We start from the raw sequence: 26,835 nt of genomic DNA, 5'->3' as shown, positions 1-26,835 counted from the left end.
AGCCTTACGTGTTTTTGTGTATCAGATGGAGTTGATGGGCTTGTTGTAAACGGCTCATTAGCAGCTTTAGAGGCGTCTTTTTTGCCATTGTCGTCTTCTTCTAGGGTAGCAGGGAAACCCAGACCGTCCGAGGCATTCCCGGTCCAGCCGAGACATCGAACCCCTTCCAACACGCCCTGGGTCGGCCCCCAGGGTCTCCTTATGTCTGATCGCAGAACCCGAGACACTTAAAACTCCCCCACTTCGGGCGAATCCCATCTCCCTTTTCTGCCTCAGATTTGGAGGTGCCGATCCTCACCACCCGTCAGGAGCTGGAGGCCACGGTTCGAAAAACCGAAGAGGACCAGGTAATTCGTAAAAAGCAGGGTCCAGATCTTCTTGTCACGTCGCCCTGAAATTCTGCCCATAAAACTTAGAGACAAAACCAGCGACTAAGGGCAGCCTTGGCAGAGTCCTGCCCTCACTGGGAACAGGTCCGATGTACTGTCGGCTACACAAACCAAATTTAAACTCCTTATCCTCCTGCAGCACCTGTCCTTTAAAAGGTGTAACCGTCTGGTTATCTTTCTGTAGCTGATGAATGAAACAGGTGAGACAGTGATTCAGTCCAATCAGAGCTGAAGGAACATTTCTTTCTGCAGGTAAAGCTGTTACCTGTTAAACTGGACAGAAATGGCACCTTCTGTGAAAGTGCTTCATGAGCGCTGAATGACTGCTGAAATGGCTGAAGAAGCTGAAACTGAGTTGTTCAAGCTAAAAGAAGCAGAACACTAGCTAAAAGCTAAAACAGACAGAGCATGAGCGAAAGCTAAAAAGAGTAAAACGCTAGCTACAAGATAAAAAAGAAAAACATCAGCTAAAACAGCAAAAGTCTAGATAAAACTGTGAAATGCTAGCTAAATTAAACAAGGCTAACCAAAAGCTAAAAGGCACAAAATGCTAGCTAAAAGGAGCAAAGACTGGCTAAAAGCTAAAAGTTGCAAAAGCATGACTAAAAACTTTTTAGTCATGCTTTTGCAACTTTTAGCTTTTAGATCATGTTTTACTGTTTTTAGTAAAAACAGTAAAACATGATCTAAAAGCAGCAAAAGTCAAGCTAAAATTGCAAAATGCTAGCTAAATTGAACAAAAGTCTCACTAAAAGCTAAAAAACAACAGGCTAACTAAAAGCTAAAAGGCACAAAATGCTAGCTGAAAGCAGCAAAGCACCAGCTATAAGCTAAAAGTAGCAAAGACTAGCTAAAAGTAGCACAAGCATGACTAAAAACAATAAAACACGAGCTAAAAGTAGCAAACGTTTAGGTAAAACTGCACAAAGCTAGCTAAATGAAGCAAAAGGCTAACTAAAAACTAAAAGATGTAAAAATACTAGCTAAAAGGAGCAAAACACTAGCTCAAAGCTAAAGGTAGTAACAGTGATAAAAATGTTATGTTTGTCTGGTAAAAGTTGTCATTTATTTTCACTCTCAGCAGAAGCAGCTAAACATTATGGAGACACAAATGTCCCCCGTCTCTCTGGACCACCTTGTCCCGTCTGTGTCCCTCATTCCAGTTTCTGAAAGTCGGTTTAATTTATTAATTTGCTCATTAAAGACTATTAGAAGAACATTTAAGGGACTAAAAGCATTTAGTTGGAGTTTAGTTTAAAATTTGGGATTAGGTGTTGGAGCCAGAATCACCTCAAAAACATGAACAGAAAATAGAAAAATAGAAACAAGCTAAAGCTAACATGAGTCCATACGACTGAATTATCTATGATCTGTTTTAGTTTGTTTTTAGTTCTTCTGAAAATTGGTTCTATTTATTTTTAAAACAGAAGAAAAAGCGTGACATTTTCCACGTAGAATCATAATTCCGTTCTCCAATTGACTCCGCGTGTTACGTGAGCCGTGCGTTGTTGTTCGGGCTTCCAGAAAAAGCAGCTTTTGGATTAAGAGGTTGATTAGAAACACGAGCAGAGGAGGATTTAGGAAAAGCAAACGGCTGCAGGTTTCCTGGAAGACATCTGAGGAGGACCACAGCCCAGCAGAGCTGTGAAACTGTAATTTATTTAAAGAAAAATGTAATTTCAGATGACTTTATCTGCTGGTTTTTAACGAGACAGCAGCTGCTAATGAAAAAAACTAATAAAAACAGGCAGATTGTTGTTTCGTTTTAATGGACAAATTTGTCAAAAGGTCATTTAGGAGGCTGGCTTTGACCTTCAAACTGATTATATAACAGATTATTTCCATATAAAATAAATACTGATTATTACTGAGGGTTATCTAGGGTCAAATAAAACCCCAAACAATCTGGTTCGTCTCAGATTCTCACGACAAACAGATGGAAACGCATCTTTATATCACCGACGTGTTCAGGGTTTGATTTCTTCTGCAAATATGCAAAATAAAAAGGTCAAAAATGTCTGCTTGTGGTCAGGTTTCTAGCAAATTATCTGCATTTCAGAAAGCGCTAAAGTTGACATAAATCACTTTTATCGTCGTTTAAGCTGAAGAAAACTAATATTTGTTTTGTGTGACTGCAAAGATGACATAAGGAAAACGATATATGCAAAGAGACACGAGACCTGAAGGCGTCACTGCTATGCGTCAGCTCTTAGGCACGGAAGTGGAACCATCGTGGTTTGGACAGTAATATGGGATTATTTCAGTAGCAGGAGGAAAGAATCGGCAAATATCAAACAAATGATCCGGAACACCTCAAAACATGAACAGAGGACTTCAGTTGTTCGATAACATGAAGGTTTTTCTACAAATCATAAATCTGTGGACAGATAGTGACTAATTTACATGCATTTGTCGCAGATTTAATAAAACAGCGACTCTTTCATCTTGGCAAATGTAGTTTTGCTGTAATTTTCCCACCGACACTTTAAAAAAAAAGGATTTTCAACTGTTAAAGGAAGCCGTCTTGTTTTTCAGGGCTTCATTCAAAAGAAAAGGCGAACTTTATGGACCTGCTGCAGCTTTTAAATGCTTTTAAATGCCAGAAGCACAGCTGATTGATGTGACTTTTCATCCTCATGTTTAGTTAAACAGCCTGCATCCAAACATGAGACGAGTGGAAGGCACTTGTGATTATCTGTGTTCTCATCTCGTGGCTCGGGAGCCTCCTCCTCTTTCCGTCCATTCAACTCTTCTTTCCCTCGAAGCTCGCGTCTTTCCTGCTCATTGGGACGCAAACGGCAGCGAGACGGGTGTCCAGCTTTTCACCTGGAGCTCTGAAAACCTGTCCCGGAGGACATGTCTAACTTGGACTCTGCTACTTGCAGAAGACGGAGGAAGAAGAGGTCGTATTTAACCAACATGCAGAGGTAAGAAGGACAAGTTTTAAAAGCTCTGATGCTACATTAAGACTCTTTTAGGGATCTAACAAAGTGTAATATCCTTGTATTAGGAGAACAATCTGCGCTTTTAAGATTTCCTAGATGTCATATTTTGAAAACTTGATCTCTTTTCTTTGTGAATGAAGAGCAGTTGTTACTTAAACATTAGCAAAGCTGGGGCAAAGTAAAATAATTCACCAAAAATACCTGTAATATTAATGATGCTGATGGCTTTCATCCACCTGTTTCATAATTAATCACTGTCATTGCTGAAAGCAGCCACAAGGTGGTGCTAATGAGCAGTGGCTGGATGTGTGGCAAGATAATTTATTATTTAAGCAGAAATTCATTCATTCATTTCTGGTCCAGCTGTCAGAATGCTCTCTATCCTGTCCACAATCAGCATTTCAGACACCTCAAATGACATATTAATTAAATTAAACTGTCACCACTTTGTTATTTAAAGGTAATTAAAATATTTTTAGGGTATTTTCAACATATTAAATGACATATGATCTCAAAACGTATCTGCATTACCTAAGATATCTCTTTATTCTGATATAGATTTAAAAAAAAAAACATAAAAAAAACTGCAGGAATTAAACTAAATGCTGAAATACCCACATTCTGCCACTAGGTGGTGACACTGTTCACATTACCGGTATATCAAAACACAGAAGAAGAGCAGCCTTCCAACATTTGTAGCTTTTTAAAATGCAGTTTACAAATTTCGGGCTAAAGCGAGAGAGACGTATAAAAAAAGAAAGAAAACTGATAATGTTTTGGTCTTTAAGGTATAAATAGTCTGCGAAACGGGCCACTTGTATTACGAGTCCACGTGAATACACCGAATTTTAGCTCAGTATCTATAAAAGTGTGAGTTTTAGCCGTTGTTTTGGGTTTGCTAAGGTCAATCAGCTTGAACAAGGTTGGATCCAGAAGCTAATTAGTTGTAGATGCACATATATTGATTAAATTGAGTTTTATTAACTCCAACAGTTTAAAACAAAACTCTCATGCGATTTGTTAGTGCTCACAGAATGTGTAGGGGATGACTCTCGGCTTCTACCACACTAAATTTTAGCACAAAATCTGCAAAATTGGCTGAGTTATAGCCATTCTTGTGCTCATTCACCTGCGTCGGACAGATTTTTTTTGATTTAAAAAAAGCATAATGGATGTTAAGACTGTTTGTTTTGTAATTATGTTCTTATTTAATAGAGTCATTAGCATTTTTGGATGTTTAAACAGCCAACAGATGGGGTCACACATCTTTGTCACTGTTATTTTATGGGTCGGAAGCTGAAAAGTTTGGGAACCACTGTAGTAGGGTTCGGATTATATGATACAACGGTCTGCCATACTGCTCAAACTGGCTGCGGCCCCTTTAAGAGGGCAGCCGTTAGGTTTTTTTTTTTTTTTCTCGGCACGTTTGCCCGCCTGCTCCTCGCTTCTGCGAACCAGAGAGACGAGAGTTAACTGTGCTGTGGCAGGCAGCTCTCTCCGAGGAGGAAGGACGGAGACGTAACTTGTCTATTTATTTTATTTTATTTTATTTCATTTTATTTCCACCTGTTTAATGGTCGCAGCCCGGACGGTGTTTTTTTTTTAATGGCCGGGATGGAGGGTCTGAGTCGGCTGTGAGGCGCTAATTTGAACGTCCCGAGCAGCAGGTGTACTGAGGGATAAACCAGACAATCTCTGTGTTCATGAAACTTTGCTACGATTTACGTGCTGGGTAAGAACAACCATTATTTTTTTAGCCTATGTCTTGTTTTAAAAAAGGCAAACGGTAGTTTGGCCTGTGGTAGTTGCTTCTTCGTGGGTCATTAAATGTGCGGATTATTTGGATGTCGTTTTATATCTCCGTGTGGCGGAGGAATACTAAAACACAAAACCGTTTCGGGGACTATTTAATCAGTTGACTGGAGGCTTTAAACTTAATTGTTGAATTTAATTGTTGTTAATAACTTTAAACTCAGTTTAATTTCTAACAGAGCAGATAAAATTAAAAAAGGTGACATTTTTAGTCAAGCTAACATTAGCCCTTTAACTGTGTTAGCAAACGGTACCTCCGGGGGTCGTCTTTAAACCCACACAAGAGACTTAAAAAATAAGATAATGACCTTTTAATGTCCCAGATAAACTCGAAAAAGGTTTAATGACTCACACTGGGAGACTTCAGGTATCACGGGTTGATGCGAACCGCGAGCACAAGACAGGGAAATGAGCACATACATATACAAAACTTATGCAAACATTTAAAAAAAAATAAATAAAGGATAACTACTACAGGTGCTCGGCAGCCAGGAAGCAGAATCTGTAAACAACATGTGCTGGGAGCTGCTCTCGGCTACTATCACACCAAATTTTAGCTCAACATTTGCAAAACTGACTGAATTACAGCCCTTTCTGTGTTCTGTAGTGTCACCTGGCTGTGGCGGCCATTTTAAATCGGATTGACTCCTAAAGCTAATGAGTGGTAGATGTATATATTTATATATACTTATTTATATATATATTTAGTGATTACTCCCTGAAAGTTTCATTAAAATCAGTCCAGTGGTTCATGAGATATTTTGCAAACAGTTAATTTTGTTGAGTAGCCCTTGGAGTATGTGTTGGGAATGACTCTCAGCTACTACCACACCAATTTTTAGCTCAGTATCTGAAACACTGTTTGAATTATACCCATTTAAGTGTTTTCTGGTTTAGAACCAGTTGGCTGTGGCGTCCATATTAAGTCCAATTGCTTCCAAAAGTTGGTGATTTTTAAAGGTTCGTTCACTGATTGTTTCCTGAAAGTTTCGCCCAAATCTCATCCAGCAGCTGATGAGATATTTTGCTAACAGACACAGAGGTCATCAGGGAACGACGGTTTGTTTTGGGTTCAGACCCGATGACTTCTCGATCGCGTGTTCGGCGTCATGGAGGTCGGGGGGCAGATGGAGACATCGATCAGTTTATGTAACCCCCGGGGTGATGTAATGGTGGCGGAGCTGGTGCGTGAACGGGAGCGGAAACGGGGAACCGGAACAAATCGGAGTAGTCTAATCGTTCTGCTGTTCTTGTTGCCTGAGCTCGGAACCGACCCGGTGGAGAGGCCGAGCCGTCGGAGGAACTTTCACTTCAGCGGCTCCGTTTACCTCCTGTCTGCGTCCCAAAGCAGGAATTCACCACTTCACCCATTAACTCTCACCTCAGAAAACCCTCAGAACCACAGTTTAATCCTCTCACAACTTATTACTGTTTTAAACGATTGTATTCTTTAATTTGCTGTAAAACACTTGCACACCACTGTATAAAAGACACTTTATAAATAACTTAATTTCGTTAAAGTTCGACGTAGTAGTAGCTGAGAGTCATCCCCAGCACGTGAAATCTTTGCTTAATGAAGAATAAATCATAAAGTAACAAACTTAATCCAAATTATTTATTTTTTCTCATATTTAAGTGTCCTTAAATTAAAAAAAATGTGACCGTTTTACTGCGAAAACATCCAAATTGAGTGTAAATTCGTCAAATGCTAAACATAGGGTGCTTTGTTTACATCGACTGCGTACCCGCATTTCAGAAGGACATTAGTATATCTGGAGTGAACTGTTTAAACTGCGCTGCCTATTTCAAATTAACCTTTTTTATGTTCGATTTGATCGTTTGCAATGAGTCCCTTTTTAAAATTTCTAGCATTCAAGATGGCGGTGATGCCCTTTCCTTCGTTTTTATTTATTTTCTGATTGTCAAACATGTCGAAGTAACGGGTCGCTGCTTGTTTAGCACCGAATATCTCCACAACGGCAGCGCTTTCAGGACTTTCGGGGTTCGTCGACATGATCGAAAGCACGTTTTAATGAAGTCCCAGTCTCCAAAACGGAGAATAAATCCAGTTGAAGTTCGTCAGATTTACTTTGTTTTCGTGCCTTTTGCTCTGCCTCCATAATTCTGTGAAAAAAAAAAAAGTGCTGAAAATATGTCCAACAGCAGTTCATGCTGGGTTTGATTGTAATATCTCTGCTGCCTTATAACACCACCTGGCAGTCTGCTCTAATTCTGTTCTTTTTCAGCGTAGCAGTCGCCTCATGGATATATCTTTTTTATTTTTTTTGTTGTTGTTTTGGGTTGACCATCTGTCGCAGCGCGGTTCTTTTGTAAACGTTTTGAAGTAAAACCAAGCAAAAGTTGCAGCTAATCTAGTCCTGCGCCTGGAGATGAGATATTTAAAGATCATGTTAATCCCTCCCTGAGTGTCTTATGAAACCGGGCATGAAGTTGAGAGGAGCTCCACAAACCGAGCGGCAGAAATTAAGGAAACAAAAGCCTCAACAGGACGTCCTTTTTGCGGGTTCCTGGAGCAGCTGAAGCACCTGTCGGAGCCGAAACGCTGCAGAAATGTGTGTTTTGGTTGCGAAGACGGTCGTGTTCCCGAGCAGGAAGTCTTCAAGTTCGCTCTGCTAGAATCGGCCCCTGTGCAGGCCGATGAACCGTCTTGTTAAAACGGTTTGTTTTTTGTCGTCGACGTGGTTTAGATTTCAGTCCTGACAGCCGGTGTTTCCATGGTGAAACACAAATAATCCCTCCGAAACAACAAGTGTCTCCATTCAGAGCATCGGTTTGTTGTTAATGCTTCACTGGCTGCTTGCCCTTTTTGTTTTATACACAAAAATGATTTTTTTTTACATGCAGAAGCTTCCTGTTTTGCTGTTGTGTGCTGCCAAAAGGCAGGTTTGTTTGTCTGTTAGCAAAATATCTCATGAACCACTGAACAGATTTTAATGAAACTTGCAGAAAGGAATCATTAGATGGACATCTACAATCAGTGAACCTCTGGAGTCGGTCTAATTCAAGATGGCCGCCACAGCTAATCCACAAAGATGGTTACAACTCAGTCAGTTTTACAGTCATTGAGCTCAAATGTGGTGTGGTAGTAGCTGAGAGTAATTCTCATTTGGTCGTCTGTAAGATTGTTTTCAAGATTTTAGACAAAAACGGCAACACCTACATTTGTCAATATAAGGTTGTTTTAGCCTGTTTTGACTTAATACAGGTGATGAAGATGAAAACAAGTTTTCTTACGGAGTTTTGACGTCACAAACTTAATTATTCGTTACAGTAACAGAGACTAAGAAGCACATTTGAGGGTGTGTTTTTTTTTTTTTACGCCGATCACCACAGATTACAGTTTGCAGTCCCCGCAGGTCTGATAATGTTTATCAGACCCAGTCTCTGTGACTTCCTGTGATTGGCTGCCATGTTGTCTGTGACCGAGAGTAACTCCGAGCTTCACGGGTTATTAGCAGATTACTCAGCGATCTCGTGCACTACGTTAAACACGAGTCGGGGGACACACGGCTGATCCCTGACCGGACCTTATCAGCCCGAGTCCCGAGTCTTGTAGCAGACAGACGGGGATAAGGAAGGATGATAACCTTTATCACCTTAACCACGTTTCAAACTCTTGTTAAAGCAGGGGCACCAGGTCAGAGTGACCAAAAAACACTGATTATGGCTTATAGGAACTCCATCTTTAGATTATTTAATCTGTTCATCCTCATTATCAGATCTTAACAGCTGAAGCTGAAGTAGTAAATCACAGGGAACTCTTAATATTTACGCCAAATTAGGAGGAAACTAAATTTTCTTTAAGGTTTTAAAACTTAATCATGAAAATAGATTCAACAATTAACGATAAAAACGACAACAAATATAAGACTAACACTAAGAGTTCAGGGAATAATCTGTGAGGAATGACAATGAAGTAATTAGTTTGAGGATTTATCAGGATAAAACACAGCAACAAGTAATACTTTAATAATCTAAGATGAAATGGTGATTATTAGTTTGTCTAAACCAAAAGAAAGTTGAACAGAAAGTTTGGCTTTTAGGATTAATGTTTCGGTTTCTTATCCACGGAAGAATTTAGAATACTTTAAATATTTTGGTGAATAGTTCAGGTTGGTCTTTGATCAGAAGATGTTCTTAATTCTGCCAGGTTGTTGGGTTAGTTTTAATGAACCATCAGATTGGAAATAGAGATTTTATTTTATTAATTTGCATCAGTTCAAATGAAATAGCCAGACCCAAAATGGCGTTGTCTTTTGTTTTCGTCATCACACAGAGTTGAGGCTCTGTCAGGCTCCGTGAGAAGTCAGGAAGTCGGTCCTGTTGTTGTGAACCGTTCGTTTTCGCTCACACCTTTCATCGTCCTCGAGAACTCCTGGGAGGCTCCTTCCTAAAACGGGGTTTCTTCCCGCCGGCCTCTCAACTCTCCTGTCCTCGTACAGAGTTTTGGTTCCCTCACCGCGACCAGACGTGTTTATTAAACCGACTGAGACGGCCACAAAGAAGCCCTGGAACAGTCTTAAAGATGGCTGCGTTTTCTAACAGCCTCCAGCTGCTTCTCAGCGGAGCAGGTGAAGCAAAATGGCTCCATTAAAGCTCACCGGCTTTTCCTCATAAACAACTTCTGACCAATCACACGACGCTTGGCGCGAACCTCTGCGAGATCAAGTTCGGCCTGGGCCTCGTGTCAAGAAGCGGCGGACGAAGCTGCTGCGAGAACAAAAACAACGCCGTTACTTCTCACGAAGTTCGACAACAGCTTTATAGTTGCCTCAGCGAACCAGAAGCTGTGGAGGGTCGGTTGTCTCTTCGTCTTTGAGGGACTCCGAGGCTTCTAAGGCCTCAACAGAACCACGACAAGGAGGCAGGTTCAGGCCCAGAGCCCGTTAAAGGTCAGAGGTCAGGATGCAGCAGGAATCTGGAGTCAGACGACTCGCGAAATAGAGCAATTCTTTCGTAACAGTATTGAAAGTTATTCCTCCACTTACGTTTCTCTTTGCCGTTTTCTCTTTGTCTTTTGTCTGCTGGACTTAAAACACTGAGCAAAACAGTTTTTTTCAGGTTATAAAAACAACAAAACGAGGGGAGGAAGGTCTTCGAACGAACACAAAAACAAACTACAGCAAAGGTTTTCTCTTCAGTTTATCAGAGTTTAACAGCTGGGAGAAACAGCAGAAAGGCTTTATCTCTCTCTGTCCAAACATTAAACACAGGGCTCCTATAAGACAAAGGAGAAAAAGTTTGTTGAATAACACTGTCATATTTCATGTTTCAACAGGTTAATCATCATGTATCTAGTTTTAACAATGAATCATGTTTAGGAAAGCATGTAAACAATCTGTAAATAACTGATGAGACGTCCACAAATGTTTACACGTGTCCCAAAAACCATCAAGATTCGTTCAGGTCTGAGCGACCTTCAGACAGAACAGTCCCTGATAGATGACAGGAGGTCAGAGGTCACGAAAACGGGCGCTTCATGCTACGCGTCGTCATTTTTTTTTTTTGTTTAAAACGCTCGTTTGTTTTGCACGTTTTTGCACTTCTGTTGTTCCGTTTTCACGGCCGCGTCAGTGTTTCTGCCCGCCCGTGTGTCAGCGGTGACGGATGATGAGGTGAAGGTGTCCGGAGGTGTCTTTGTGTCCGCACACGGCTGAGCAAATGAGTCACGGGGGACGGTTTGTTCGGTGTCCTCACAGAGGCATTCAGAGTGATCAGACCTTGAGCTGAAGCCTCCTCCTTCCTCCTCCTCCTCCTCCCCCTTCATCTGCTTCCTTTCATCCTTCAGTTCACAATGTTGTTGTTGAGAAGAAAAAATAAATCTTAAAAAAGCAAAATAAATGAAGCCTGAAGAAGCCTGCGGTGAAAAGAGGAAAATAAAAAAACGGGAACAGGATCCGGCTTTGAGGCGGTTTGAGACTAAATGCTTTAGGAATAAATTTAAAGGCTTTTCGCAAAGTTAAAAAACATATTTTTTTAACCTTTTTTAAGTAACGTTTGCTCTGATTATAAAAATATTTCCTGTGAGACTTGACAGCCGAAAAAACTGAAATGAAACTGAAACTGAAATGAAACATAAAACAGTCAAAGCAAAAATTTGAACAAAGCCAAACAAAATGAACAAAACAGTAGATGGAAGATAAAACCAGCAGAGCAAAAGTTGGAAGCTAAAACGAGCAAAAATGTAGCTGAAAACTTAAACTGAAGCGGGTATAATGATGATATCAGAGCTCAAAGATTTTCAGGTAATCTTAATGCAGGAAGAACTGTAAATAAAGTTAAATAATTGGTGAAAAAAGGTAATAGCTGTAATGTCCTGAAAGGCCGAACAGTTGGGTAAAATGGCTGAAAGTAAAGAACCTACAGGAGAAACTATAAACAGGAAAACCACAGCTTCATGTGCTGGTAGTTTGGGTTAGTTCGTCGCTAACCTGCTCCATCCTGCGTGCTCTAAGTGGATTGATGCAGTTTTCGTGGGAGCAGCTTTTATTTTGACAGGTGTCTTTTACAGCTGAAGGAAAGTGTTTATTAACCTGCCACTCTCATGGTTTCCACTCAGACCTCCCAGTTCCATCTGTAACCTCAACTCTTTATTACTGACGTGAAAAATGGCTGCAGGCAAAAATGTTAAATTCGAATAAATGTCCATTTGACAGCTTTGTGAAGACATCAGCCGAAGCGTCTTTGAGTCGGCAAGGGCTTTTAGTCCAAACGTTTGAAATATTAAGATGGTTTAAGCAACACATGATCAATGTGGTGAGGCTGCAATGATTAGTCGACATTGGCGATAATAAGAATAGTTGATGACGAATTTGATTGTTGTTGATAGTTGGTTTTTTTTTATTACCGATGATTCTTATTTTTAAACGGAGTGAGACGTCTTCCTGTCCGTCTGTCTGGCGGGCTTCGCACATGTACAGTAGCATTCGGCGGCACGTTTAGGCTCGGCGGCTTCTGGTGAAACAACACGGCGCGCCAAACGATCCGAGGTTTGGGACAATTTCACTCTCGATAAAGGGAAAAATAAACTTATCTGCAAAGCGGAGCTCACATATCACGAGCTGAGGCACAAAAGATGAGGCACATCGGACATCTGGAAGCAGACAGTTATATATATAATTATCTGATTCATAATCCGATTAGTCGACTCATCGTTTCAATAGTCGATGACTGATAGACAGTCAAAATCATTAGTTGCAGCCTTAGCTGAAACCGTAGGAAGAATATTACTAGTCTGTTGGTAAGTCATGACAATTTACACAACATCCCTTTAAAAATAACTGCTAATTGTTTGAGTTTTGGTTGTTAAAAGTAGACATAAAGTAGTGCTGGGCGATATGGAAAAACTCCTATATCACGATATACCCCAATTACGTACGTTGTCAGTTATTCTCTGAAAAATATGAAAAAATAATCTAATTTCTTATTTTTTTTCAAGCTTTATTTCGAAGTGACATTTAACTGAATTTTCACAAATGAGATCTGCTGCATTTTAGTGCAGCAATATATATGTATCAAATGACAACAGACGGCGAAAGTTTTCCTTTTCGCAACTTTCCCGGCTCTTTTACAACTTGTTTGTTTGCACTTTTTGGATTGTTAAATATTCTTTTTCGTGGTTCTTCTTTAAGTGATAGAAGAGGTTTGTTGTGTTGGCGTCAGATGAAGAAACAGTCTCATAGCAGAGTTAGCATTAGCAGAGTTAGCATATTAGCTTCTTCTGCTCCGTGTTGGACTTCTTGAACCAAATCACAGACGTCCCCCTGGTTTTGGTAAAAGTCTTTCTTCTTGGGCTGCCTGCTAGCTGTCTCTACTTGTTGCGACCCCGGGTTTGATGCTTCCTGCGTCTCCATCTTTCAGCACTTATGACTTAAATGCCGACACGATATACGGAATATATTGTGGCGCCGTAAAGCATGTCGCAAAGCCACTCGTAAAGCAGCGTCATGTCGCAAAACGGAGGTGCACTAACATAAAGGGTGTTTGTTGTTCCCATGAAACTCTTGTTTTAATGACTTATTTGCAAAGTTCGTACGCTCCAATTAGCAACAGTGTGGGTCACAAATCTCTGCCACTGTTATTTTGTGGAAATTAGGATGAATTCAGGCCCCCTCTCTGCGGAAACTTGTCTTAAAGTGTGTTGCTTAGCCGTGCTAGCTTAGCGAGCTCGGCTGAGTGTTAGGATGTCCAATTAGCATAAGTTGCAAGCAGCTACAGAACTGCTCTCCTGGACTGTTTTAAAATACTTCCATGCTGCACACGTTGGCACATTTGAACATATTATAGCGTGGCTGATGTTAAACTGTAGACAGAAGGCCAGGGACTGATTAAGACCTCGATCCGATACTTAAAATGGGCTCAGGACGTCCCTGGGAGCATTTTGCATGACAGTAACTCCAGTTTCCGTTTTCTCCGTCACGTGCCGCAGGGTTGCCGTCCGCCATGTTAAGGTAAAGCCAAGGAGCGCGGCGTTGACCATGCTGAAGCGCCTGGACAAGATCCGCTTCCGAGGCCCAAGGTCAAGAGACGAGTTCCCGGATCTGGGCGAGTCGCCGCCTGCCTCTGACAGCGAATGTAACGACGACGTGCAGCTGAAGCCCAGGTCTGCTCTGCGAGACACCGAGGAGGTTCTGCGAGACCCCGTGAGTCCTTTTTGTCTTTGCCTTTCTGCTTTTCTCATCTTCACTTGGCCTGCAGTTATGCATTTGTCCAAGCCTTCTGAATAGTTCCTAGAGAAAGATCCTCTTAGCATTGTTACATAATTTGCTCTCCATAAAAACAAAGGGGGAGGGGGGTGTTTTAACCGCTGCTTGACCTCTCTAATGTTCCTCAATAGTTTAATGAATGAGGTCCAAGTCAGTGCGATGCAGCTGTTTTAAAGAAACAAGCAGGATGCAGATAGGTTGTCTTGATGGAAGGAGGGGGTGGGGGGAGGGGGGTGATTGTGGTCAGGATGTACATGACGCTGAGATGGCCATCGGCAGCAGACGAGAGAGGAAATGGAGCAAGCAGCGGTGAGATGAGAAGACACTAGATTGCAGGAAGGGGGATGAGGAGAGATTAAAGGCGGGAATTTAACGTCAGAGGGTTGAACTGAGGTGTCCTCCCCTCTGGTGTGCCTGCTTGTTACTATAAAAACACCAGCGTTATCGTCATCACGATGCTCGCACGCAGACATGTCCGAACTCAATCTGTTGGCTTCGTCATTGATTTCATCACTTCCTGCCTGAAAGCCCAGGGGATTCTGGGTTCTCCTTTCATTTTTATTTATTTATTTACCCCTTTTCCAAACAGACTGCTGATCAAACTGTTGCCTGTGATGCTCTGTTTCTGGTGGATTCTCCTGCATCCAGGCCTGATATCTGAAATCCTTGCATGCTCTCATGTTGTTGTTATTTTTTTTTTTTTTACACATGAAGCTGGTATATGTGAGCTGGGTCTTCTATTGGCTTCGGGTTTTTGCCTGTTTGAGCACCAGCCCACCAGGAAGGGATCGCCCACATCCCAGCAATGATGAGTCACGCTCAGAAGCCCCGAAATAGAAGACGCTAGCTCTTACTTCTGCTTGAACACACACACGAAAGATGCCCTTGCTGTCTGTATGTTAAAGCTCCAGCTGCTCCTTTTGTTGGTTCGCACCAGACGCACGTGATCTCGCCTCCTCTTCCCACTAAATTCACTGTTGTCCTGCTAATAAAAATTCATCGCCATCGGAGCATCAGTGCTGCAAAAAAACCCGCAATAAGTCATAGGATATTACATTCCAGTCGCCATGTATTTAGGGTCTGAATGGCGGTAATATCTGATTAACTCTTGTTGCCCAGGGCTGCAGTCGCTTTCGATGGTGGGGATGGAGATCTGAAACATGAAGTGTCAGCGCCACAGTGACAGAAGAAGGAATTAGAAAGTAACCCTTGAAGGAATAAAGTTCAAGCTGAGGCCATTTTATGTTGGAAAAATGATGGAGTTTGAAAATAACATTATTCACTATCAGGCTTAACATCGTGAAGATCCAACACGATTTGTTGGGGATGACTCTCAGCTACTACCACATCCAGTTGTAGCTCAGTATGTATAAAACTGACTGATTTCTGTGTTTGCCAAGGTTGATCAGCTGTGGCGGCCATCTTGAATCAGATTTATTCTCAAAGTTAATCAGCTGTAGGTGTGCATTTAATGATAAATTAGATTTTCATTAACAGCTGTCTGCTGGTTCATGAGATATTTTGCTAACACAATAAACAGACACACAGGCAACTACATTATCAGCAAGCGATAATTATTACATGTAATAATATCCAAAGTGTATCTCTATATTAGAAGATATAAACAGAACCAGCACGCTTTTAAGGCGTAATCCTTCAAATTGTGGGTTGCCTGTTTTTTATATTTTCCATTTTTTGTTTTCCCACAGATGTCATAGATTTATTTATTTACGTTTCATAGTCTCAGTCTCATAGTTTATAGAAACATGAGAGAAGGAGGCTCTGAAATCACACCACCTTGGCTGATGCTGTTGTGATTCCATCAGCATTCCTCTCGGGAGAGCTACGGGCTTGAAATGCTCTCGAGGTCACAGAGGGAGTAGTGTGTGTAAAGCATGTCAGGTCCCAGGGCCTGGTTAATTGTTAGTTCTGTACCAAGGGCAACCGTGTGACGATGTGGACTGACAGAGTTTGTGCAAAAAAGAAAAAAATCACACCTATGTCCAGAACAGGAAGTGGCTACCTGAAGCTGAGAGGCGCCGAAGCTGCAGCTATACAGGTTGAACATGTTGGGATGTTGATCCGTTTTTGGCCTGGTCTCTGGTTCAGTGTGGACATTCAGTAACTTAATAAATAACTACAGTATTGCAGTTAAATGTACTCCTGTAAATAACATGGTGGGAATTGTGAAACATGGGCATAAAGCAACTTTCATCCCAAAAGCTTCCTTAAATATATATGAATAAATACGAAATATGTTTCAGTCCTTTTTGTCCACTAATTAATTTAACTGAGACGTCACTGCCCACTCGTCACCTTTTATTATTCATTTTCTAAGCACATATTTATTGTGTTAACCAAGCGTTTGCCGCTCTGGTTGTTCAGCGTAAAGAAAACCCCAGAACTAGCTGCTAAAACTGAACGAATCTGTGCAGAAAGTGTTCCCACGAACGATCAGGGCAGGTGGATAGATCACCTGACCTACACCTAGTCTGCACATTGAGCACAGGAGAAGGAAATAAAATGGAAACGATACCAAAAAATAGGCTCTTTATTGTTGTTTATTGCTGATCGAAGTCCTATACTCTCAATATTTAAGATGCATTTCTAAATTCTGTCATCCTCTTGCGCTCAGCTTATTTTATGTGTGCAAATTGACTATGATCCATTTGCAAAATCACTAAAATAAAAAAATAATAATAAAGAAAAGCTATTTAACAATGGAAATCAAAGAAAAAAGTTGTATCCTGTGCAAAGACTAGGACTTCTTTTAGACACAGTTGCAAAATAAACTGTCGAATTATGTTTCATCGCTGTCGGGCAAAAACCTTGTATCTCTATTTTTCATTATTTTGGCATAAATCGACTCCATTTTTGACCCTTAATATCTGTCTGTGGATTTCTGGCTGGCAAACCAATAAAAAGTGCCAGGAAGGGGCTTGTGAACCTGTGACCACAGAGTTTATTTTCATTTCCTAAAAAGTTGCGTTTTTGGAGATGCAGCTCTCTCCCCGACAGTAACTTCTGTCCGGGCCCACGTGTTCTTTAATGTACTCATATCTGTCTGGAGCATGTCAGGCTTAGAAAAGCAGAATGCAGATTATCTGTCAGAAGGAAAAAGAAAAGAAGGAGGGGTGTCTGAATAATTAACCAGCTGATAATCATTCAGTGTGACGCCGACGCTCGACCTACTTATGTGACCAGAGTCCTCTGAGGGCATCAGGCATCCTGCAGGTGTGTTTAATTATCAACCTGTTTCCCTGTCGAGGAGACTGAGGGAAAACTGTAGCCTAGCACCGATAATGCAGCAGAACCTCCCTCTCCTTCCAGCTCCTCCATATTTTTATCTTTTAAGTCTCTCGAGCCGCCTCGCTCTTCGGGATCCGGCTCTTAATTTTCAGGTCACTGTCGGTTCTGTGTCTCCCTTACAGCAGAGACGCATCGGTTTGAGATGCTGCAGCGCAGGTTGTTGTCAGGAATAAGCTGCTGCAGTGTGTGTGTGTGTGTGTGTCTGGCAGAAGTCTCTTAAAGGACCCCTGCTATAGTCGAGTAGTGCTGCTCAACCTGCAGTGCTCATCTCTTCTCCTCCCCCTGCATCACCCTCTCAGCTTCCTCTTTCCTCTTCTCTCACTCTGTCACTGTCGTTCACTTCGTCCGGCTTTCTGTTGCTCGTGTGCGTCAGGGTTGAGAACCGTTTGTGGTGTTTGAGTCATCAGAAGAGGGGGGATTCTCCTGTTTGGCGTCTTCCCCCTCGTCCTCCCTCGCTCCTGCTGGACCTAAACATCAGTGTGAGTCACGGCTCCGTGCTGATCTGTGTGTGTGTGTGTGTGTTTCGGGTCATGCTTCACTCGGATTCGTCTGTGCTGGGACTTCTGAAACTTGTGGTCTCTTGTGAGTAAATATTTGTGTGTTTGTGCTCAGGCTGGTTCGGGGTCGCCCACGATGGCAGCCGCCATCCAGGACTTCCAGAGGTCGGAGTCGGAGCGACTCAGTGAAGTCAAAGGTCACTTGGAAATTGCCTTATTGGAGAAACATTTCCTGCGTGAGTACATGCACAAACCTCACCGTTTGATGCCTGTAAATGTGTGTGAAACGTGTGACTAAACATCCTTTCTGTATATTACCATAAGCAGTAGTTCAGATCTTTGAAAGCGGGATTCTGTGGAAAGGTTATAAACAATACGTGAATAACATAATCCTTACAAACCAGAAAGACACAAAGACTAATCAGAGAAAACTGCCATTATTGCAGAAAGGTGAAACGTAGGAAATCATGTTTTTGCTTGTTTGTGACAGCTGATTAACTTATGGAGTCAACCCACTTCACTCTGACCACCACAGCCAACAACTTTGAAAACAAAAATGACCAAAACTCGATCAAATTTTAGTTTAATATCTATAAAATTGACTTAGTTGTAGCTGAGAGTCATACATGACACATAAAGTGACATCTCATCATATTGCAGGAGATCCCCCTATAGCGTTATTTTCAAGGTTTAACCAAAACAGCTACAACGGCGTCATTTCTTGACTGAAGATGATCTGAAAGGCAGCGGGCGATAAGCATTGCTTCGAGGCGTGTTAGGCCTTTAATTGTAACTGTCTTTTGGTCAATGAGGAAATCAATTAATGATAGGACTGTTGTTTGTTTCTGAATTATTTTGAGCGAATTCTTTGACCACAACTGGTAGCAAAGATCTTCAAGAGTCAACGGATCATGGCTACGAGTGCCAACGAGTGGTTACCGGCTCACATCTGTACCCTTTTGTGTCGTGCATTCAAATATGAACCACGACACAGGAACTGGACCACTGCAGTGTTCAAATATTGATTCAGAGACACCGAAACACTACAGATGAATAAGAAACGTGCTCACAACATCGATTTATATTTCAGGAAATGGTGCTTACCACAATGTAGCTACGCTCTGATTCGTTCTTGAAATCTCTGCTACCAGTTGTGGTTAAAAATATGCGTGAAATAAAAACTAAGGTGTAAGTAAAAGTGCTAAATGTACTGATTTTCTCATTGAAAAGTGCAGAAGGAACCATCATCTCCATTTCATCTGGTTTGTCTCGTTGGTGTAAAGGTTGTGTGATTTGTGTAGTAATATCTTTCTGTTACAGACAGCTTTTTGAACAATCAACAATTTGGACAAATGGTTTAAATCTGAGTGGATTTACAAGCTAATCTAGTTTTTTCCTCTCAAACATTTCTTAGAGGTTCATGCAAATGCCATTTTAACATGGTTATTTATGCCAAAATGGAGGTTGCAGCAGCTAGCTGTAGCATTTCTGTGCATTTTGGCGCATTTCCTGCAAGAATATCGTAATTTATCTACCAAAACAACCAAGTTAAACACAACTGACAGCAGTGTAAAGGTTTTATAAACGGGTTAGAATCCAATAAGAATTAAACCATTTTTCCAAACTTAGGTTGTTTAAGGAGCCATCTACAACAGGTGAGATAATTATGATTTATAACCTTTTCACAAAACCCTACTTTATTGGATCTGAACTATAAAGGTGGAGTTGGAGCTTTCCTACAACTGAAATGAATCTCAGCTAAGTGTGAATGAAAAGCTCAGCTGGCGTGTCTCGTCTCATTTCTCCAGAAACAAAGCAGAACTGTACTGTTATTGTTTTTTTTACTCAGTTTTCTGAAAAAGGCGCACTTATTGCAAAGTGCTCCAGATGAACGCGGCATGACGTTGGCTTTTTATTGCTTTTGTCAGCTTTAAACTCGCAGCATCTCGTGATTCATTATCATTGAACTCTGTGGTTTCGTTGTCACGTTGGTTTAGTTCACCGCTCATGTTTGCTAAGCCCTCCTTAAACAAGAAGCATTGAAACGTTGCTCAACTCAAGCAGGACTTGTGTTTCTGTTTGCCTTCGATTCCAGTCAGATCTCCAAATGCAAGGCTTCTGTTTTCTGAAGGGCGAAAGATGTTAAATAAGCTTGGATGGCTGTCTAATCTAATGTTTAGGACCACGGCATCCTGTTTTGGTTACTGTATGTTAGCAACCTTGAAATTAGACAGGAAGCATCCTGGAATAATCAAATAAATCAGATTAATATGGTACACCAGAGATCAGAGATGTTAAACTATGAAACAGGAACACATTATATTAGTGACTGTGTTGTAGATGTTTGCTGTATAAATGGTTTAAAAGATTTTGATGGTCTTAGCTAATGGTTGTGTTGAGCTGTAAGTGTGCGGTTTGATATATTACACTTTGTTACAGCTCTGATTTAAAAAAAAAAAAAGTCAAAATATCTTTAATTCCTGTTTCATTGGGTATGTCTTCAAGAAGCTTTCATTTATATTTCTTGTTCCCGGTGCCCAAAAAGGTTTGCTCGGTTACCATGGAGATGGACCTGTTTCCAAGTGATGCTTTTATTTTGTTCCATGCAGGGTAAGGTATTTAGCACAGGTCATGTGAATCAGAACCTAATATCTGACACAAACGGGCTTCATAAATTATCAAAAGGTCATAAAAGCTTCACAGTTTGACATGGCTGAGCTGTAGCTACAACCTTTATTCCCTGATCACTCAACACCTCGATCTAAAAGCTGCTAAAACAACCTGAAGTCAGGGGTTTTATCAACATCTCGTGTGCCTTTTATTGTTTTAAAATGCAACATTTGATCAGAGCTGCCTTTCTGAAGGGAATTAGCCGTTTCTGATAGTTTTTGGTCACGAATTCTTCCGACTGTGTTTCCAGGTGGGAATTTTTTTAGGCATCTCACGATTTGATTCAATTACAAATCAGAGGGCTGCGATGCAATTATAAAACGATTATGGATGCGTCCTTAATCACGCTTCAAACAACACCCCGAGCAAAGAATCTCTGACCTAAAAGGAACAAAATGTTTTGCTCTTCACTGAAGTAAAACCTGTTTTCAAACCCAACATGATTTTGGGAACTAAATGAACAGAAAAACAGATTAAAAATGCGGAGTACAGTGGCATGAGATTCTGTGGATGTTTGTGAATCACACGTTAGAGCAATCTTATCCGCTTGCTGCAGTGTTTCCACGACGTTGTTTTTGTGGAAATGGCTGTGTCGGTGTCTTTGACATGTGATGATCATGATCAGCATAGCTGGCTTCAAGTGAGTGAATGTGGACGCAAATCCTTCACAATAAAAGTTGAAGTGGACTTTGTGATTCGCTTCACCGTTTCTTGGTTGGAAACTTTGGCGCCGTTCGCTCAGTGGGGCTCATGTTAGCGATGTTAGCTCATAGCTCAGGGGCGGCAGTGGCTCAGGAGGCAAGGGGTAAGGGTTCGTCCTGTAACCGGAGGGTTGCCGGTTCTAAGCCGTTGTGTCCTTGGACAACACACTTCTCCTGCCTGGCCTACTGGTGGTGGTCAGAGGGCTCGGTGGGGCCGTTGTGATGGCAGCCTCACTTCTGTCAGCAGGGCAGCTGTGGCTACAATGTAGCTTACCGCCATCAGTGTATGAATGTGTGAAGTAATGAGTGAATAATTGTAGTATGAAGCGCTTGGGGGTCCTTGGACTAGATTAAGCACTATACAGGTGCAAGCCATTCACCATAGCTACCAACGGCTGTTTTTCTCCTTCCACCAGAGCAGCTGATGGCCAATAGAGTTACAACAACAGAGTTTTAAACAAAATATAACAATAAATAAATGTAGAATTAACAGCCCTTAGAATCCTGGTCTTGTAGGCCCACCGTCCTGCAGGTTTTGGGTGTTTCCCTGCTTTGAAACACCTGTTTTGAATGACTTAAATATGCACTGGCATGGTATCAGCTGATTAATCTGTCTATCTCTAGTTTCATGTCTTGGTCAGCCATCTTGTTGTCTAATCTCTCTGTTGTGTAGACGCCATAAACGGTCCAGGTGCTCCACTTCCACACTTCAGAGTTCTGCCTTTTGCGTTCCCCAACACAACGTCATCAGCGTGAAATAAGAAAAGATTGACAATTTTAAAACCGTTCAGAATCATTTGTCATCTCGATGGCTCGAAAAATGGATAACCCTCACCCTTATGTGTCACACCAGTGTGATATTTAGTCTACATAGCTGCCTGCTAATGACAAACTTGCTCCATAGTTTGTTTGCTTCAAACCAGTTCACAGAAATAAGCCAGTTTTACTTCGAACTTGGATGAAAACCTGAATATTAGCCACTCTGAAAGTAGACCTTAAACCAAGACTTTAAAGCATGATGGATATGTTTTATGGTTAAATTACATTATTTAGGGTCAACTTCAGTCTGTAGGCTGTTTGTTCTGCCTATAGAGCGCAGGGTTGATCCAGTCACGATCCAACCACCCTTGTGCCTCTGGGATTTAAAAAAAAATAAAATAAAAAAAAATGCTGGTGTAAGGTTGGCTTTGCGTAATATCCCTGTTGTCGCTACCAGCCTATTTTTAGTTTCAGTTTCTGGACTGTAACATTTGCATTCAGGACTGATATCAGCACCAGCTCTGTGACCAAACCCTCCATTTGTAAAGTCAGTAAAAGGAGAAAGCTTAAAAAATATTATATAAACCACGAATTAAGAGGATTTTTTTTTTCTCCTCCCTTCCCCTCTTTCACATCATCAAGGAGACTCCTGGTCTCAGAAATGGTGACTCAGCGAAATAATGGACCCATCGTGGCGTACTTTAAATGCTGAGTGTAGCTTCAGGGTGGGATGAAAACTCTTCAGTCGTTACTGCCATAAGTCTAATTAATGATAGGAGAAGTGGGTGTAGGTTGAGGTATGGCTCAGTTACAGAGATGCTTGGGGACATTTTTAGGGCTTGTGTAGAACAGAGCGAAAACATGATGACCTTTGGATAATGTTTGTGCATCTTGGTGTTTATTAAGAGGTCTTTTTTTAGCATTTTATTACAGTCCTGTGGCGTGTAATGAACTGTGAACTGTCTCCTCCCACCTCCTTATTTCCTGTGTGTATATTTTACAGAGAACGTGAGCCACAGTAAAAGTGTCTGTATGTGAAAGGTTATACCTCAGGCCATGTTGGCTCACACAATGCCTCTGACTGAGCTAAAAGCTTCATTGTTGCACTGTCAGGGTGCTCGCTGGTGAGCGCTCATTTCATTCCCTTCCTGTTTGCCCTTCCTTTGCTTCCTTGTTTTTTATTTCACAACTTTTTTTTTCAATAAAAGCAAAATTTGAGCCTCGGGTCGCCCGTTTCGTCTTCCATCGTCTAACTCGGCTGCTTCTTCAGATTCTGAAAACCTTCCTCTCCTGTCCTGCTTTCCAGTTCTTCTTCTGTTGACATTCTCACAGCTGTTTTAAACGCACCGCGAGTTGGAAGCTGTGTCGACGAGCGAAGGGGGATCGTGGTCACCCTCCGTTCATTTCATTGCTTGTTAAATCTTTCTCTCATCTCGTCTCTGGATGAAGTAATTGTTCTTCAGGGAACTCTGAAGCATGACAGTCATTTGGCACCTAATGGAGTCCTGTGCTTTTTGAGCGTTTTGCTCTCGGTACTCTGCGTCTATTTCTGCCTCTCCTTTGCGCTCCTGTCAGCTGTTCTGTGTGTTATTGCACAGTAAATAATGGAGAGTGCTTGTTGTTAATCCTGCTACATATGTGGCTGTACGTCATTGTCTCAGTTATGCACCGGGAACAAATGAATGCAGATTTAAGTGCTTATATTAATGGAAGCTAAAGAGATTAACACAGTAAAACAAAACATTCCTTTTAGCAGAATGTTACGTATTTGCGTTGTGTAATAGGAGCAAAGGTAGTACACTATACTCCAAAAAGCTCCATTTGTTTTAATTTTATATATATATAGTCCATTGATCCCAGTTTGCTATCTCAAAGTTATTGTTTTCTGTCAATGCTCATGTTTTAAATGAAAAGTTAAGTTTGTGTATGAAGTTGGACATAATGGAGCTGTCTGGGAAGAGTAAGACCAATGTCAGGACTGAAGAAATCCACAATTATTAGGCAACGTAAATTATTCTTTTGCTATCTGAGTTCTGTAATTGCTGCTCCATATCCGAAATGTTTGGAAAATGTAAACTGACAATTAAAGATTTAATTTAATCTTTTCAATCCCTGCCTTAATTGTAGCTATAAAACAATTACTGATGCATTTTGATTATCTTAACTAAAAGAATTATGCCTTACAGTATTTTACATAATAAACAGATTTATATATATTTTTAAGAACCCTAGGAATCACAGGCTTCTGACCAGGAATTAGCATAGATGCTAACTTACTATTGAAAACTGCCTTAAAAAGCTAACGCTATTAGCATCGCGTCATGTTGACTCGTGAGATTGTAAGCATCAAGTTCAAGTTGTTCAGCTGTGATGAAGCTCTGATTTAGTTTTATTTCATTTGGACTTCATGGTTTTAAAGATGATTGTCTGATTGTTTTGTGAGATTTGTTTATCTGAGTATTTGGTTTGCCTCGTTATTTTCTCCACTCTCGGGTTGAGCTGAAGGTGGGAGTATTTTCTCTCCATTTATCTGGCTGATGCCGAAAATAAAACTGGGGCCCACGCTGCAACAAACACAAGTGTAATGTCTTCCTCCTTCTCAAGAAGAAGAGTTTCCTCTGCAGATGCTGCTTGCTGGCGAAAATGACCGTTTCCTTTTAGCATTGGCAATAATTTACGGGTGGATTCTGAGAAAACTGTAATTTGCGACCAAATGCGGTGGGAGTTTGACAGCTACTGTCGCATCAGTTTCTTCTCTTTCTACTTTGCAGCTTTTTTTATTCCCTTCTTTTCACACTGCTTTAAACCCCATTACATACTAACCAGAGTCATTTAAAGGACATTTGTTATCCAACAAATGCATTTGTTTGCATATTTACCACATTTTTTTCTCATCCGTGTAACATTAAGGAATTATCAGTCTGTTAAAGTGAAGAGACAAAGACGTTTATGTGGAAAAAGGCTGTTTAATATTCACGCGCAATTAAAAATTAATAGAAAAATGAAGGCATAATATGCTGTAACATACTGAAGTTTCCATCACGCTGACTTTGAAACAATTATCAAAAGGTCTTTTTATTTATTAAAGCTTAAACAGGGTTGTTTCACATAAATATTTATTATTTTTTTACATTTATCTATAAATTGTAGCTACATATGTGCTGTCAGTGGCGACAAATGATCAGCAATATCCAGAATTGATCCTTTTTTTGATGTTTAAACATGTTTGCTTTCGTTGCTTTGCATTTTTACAATTTTGCAAGCTGCAACAAAATGCTAAGATTGCTACATTTTAACATCAGTGTTGCATAATTGGAATCGAATTGCCTACTTTGAGCCAAAAAACACTGCTAGTTTACGTTCATGTCTAACAATGCAAAGCACATTTGTCAATTTATTTTTCATGTTTTTTTGTTTCACAAAGCTCATAAAAAAGCTGTTTCCTCTTTGTATAGAAATGGTTATTCCAAACACAGCAGTTTTCCTCTAAGTAAATGTGCAACATTGTGATGCATAACCTTTATAAAGATTGCAGATTTTCGTACCTATTTTTATCACTTCCAAAACAATTTAAATTAAAGTTACGTCTGAGAAGTTTTAAATCGAAGCGAGTGCCTGGATTGTGCACGACAACAGACTTGCTTGCCTTCGTTTATAATTTTGTTGTTCTGCCCAGAAAACGAAAAGCACGCATAGATTCCAGTTTGATCGACGCAGGTTAGGAACTGAGTCATTATGTTTAGAGTAATTTCGGTGAAATGGTGTGCTTGTGTGCGCGTGCTGTTCTCAGCTCGGAGGTTGTTATATAAATTGGTGTAAAAGCAGAGGGACGGCTCGGCTCCGTTCTGTCTGAACTGACCTTCCTGCTGGTACCATGGCTGTTATGTACCAGTGGAAATAACCTCATGTTATGATATTATATATTACGTGTTAAATCTTGTTTTGCTCCTTCATCTTTCTCTTTACTCAGCTATTCTTCTTATCTCCTCCCATTTTTCTTATCCTGCCTTTTAATCATGACATGTTGACATCACTACTTATTTATAACAGGATATTTCATATTGAAGAAACAAATGCATTGGCCTTTCTTTTTTTTTTTTTTTTCATCCATCCATCTCTTTCACACTGTAATCTCATATTGAACTGCGCACAACGCAGGCTTTCCCCTATTTGGGGGTTTATTGGCTTTGCCACTATTAGATCCATGATGCTGGAAAGAACTGTGTGTTGCTGTGTGTGGGGTCGCGTATTGAAGGTCGGCGCTGGGGGAACGGGCTTCGAGCTCGACAGAGTCCGGCTGATCGATACGGTGTACCAGCCGCTGCCCTACTAAAAACACCAGGCAGAAGAACATGTACAGCCAGAGTGAAAGTTAATGGAATCAGACAGGAATTAGCTCTGTAATGCAGTCATTTATTGTTTTTTTCTCCTTTTTCTGGTGCCATCTAGTTCTCTATTAAAACTCCACCACTTTATGCATTTCTGTAATAGTTTTATAAATGAAGAAAGGTGGGGTTTATTTTAACCTCTAAGGGAGAAAATAAGCCTAACCTACAACCTCTTTGGGTTGTAGGTTAGGCAGGAGGTGAGCCTATGATGTCATAGTTTTCAAAAGGTTGTGTTTAGGTTGTCCACACGAGAACGCAGCTGTGGCATTTTAAAGGTTTTCTCATTCTGGAACCCAGTTTTGGAAAACACCATTACGGTCTCCTAAATAGCAGTTTTTGTGTGGATGAGGCCTGAAAACGCTCCTCCGATGAGAAAAGAAACATCTTAAACTAACAGAAAAGAAATCCAGTTGTCTTGTTTCTGAGCTTTTTGGTGAAGACATTAATTACTCACGGCTTTCCCACTGGAAATTATCCAAACTATCCCTTTAAAATTGCATGACTTGGCCTCTTAAGACGATTTAGGTTTGTACAAACTACATGATGGTTCTGCATGTTTGATTTTTCTTGGCATTTAATCAACTAATTAACTTCACAGTAAACACGACACACTGGAAGTTATTCAGCTCCTGTGAGAGA

The 26,835-nt window shown here is 40.8% G+C and overlaps 1 protein-coding gene across 2 annotated transcripts in view; it reads left to right on the top strand.

Annotated features, from left to right (window-relative positions):
- Positions 1–4,767: 4,767 nt before the first annotated feature.
- The window catches only part of gramd4a (GRAM domain containing 4a), a 45,314-nt gene continuing 23,246 nt past the window's right edge, over positions 4,768–26,835 (top strand). For both annotated transcript variants that reach the window (XM_037981283.1, XM_017429937.3), the window contains exons 1-3: positions 4,768–5,066; positions 13,596–13,809; positions 17,794–17,914. In XM_037981283.1, coding sequence (XP_037837211.1) covers positions 5,038–5,066; positions 13,596–13,809; positions 17,794–17,914 — 364 coding nt within the window. In that variant the 5' untranslated portion in view covers positions 4,768–5,037. The remainder of the gene's footprint in view (positions 5,067–13,595; positions 13,810–17,793; positions 17,915–26,835) is intronic.

The sequence above is a fragment of the Kryptolebias marmoratus genome, linkage group LG18, assembly GCF_001649575.2.
Source record: "Kryptolebias marmoratus isolate JLee-2015 linkage group LG18, ASM164957v2, whole genome shotgun sequence".
Taxonomy (NCBI): domain Eukaryota; kingdom Metazoa; phylum Chordata; class Actinopteri; order Cyprinodontiformes; family Rivulidae; genus Kryptolebias; species Kryptolebias marmoratus.
Note: the sequence above shows the minus strand (reverse complement) of the source record. Positions and strands in the feature narration are given on the sequence as shown.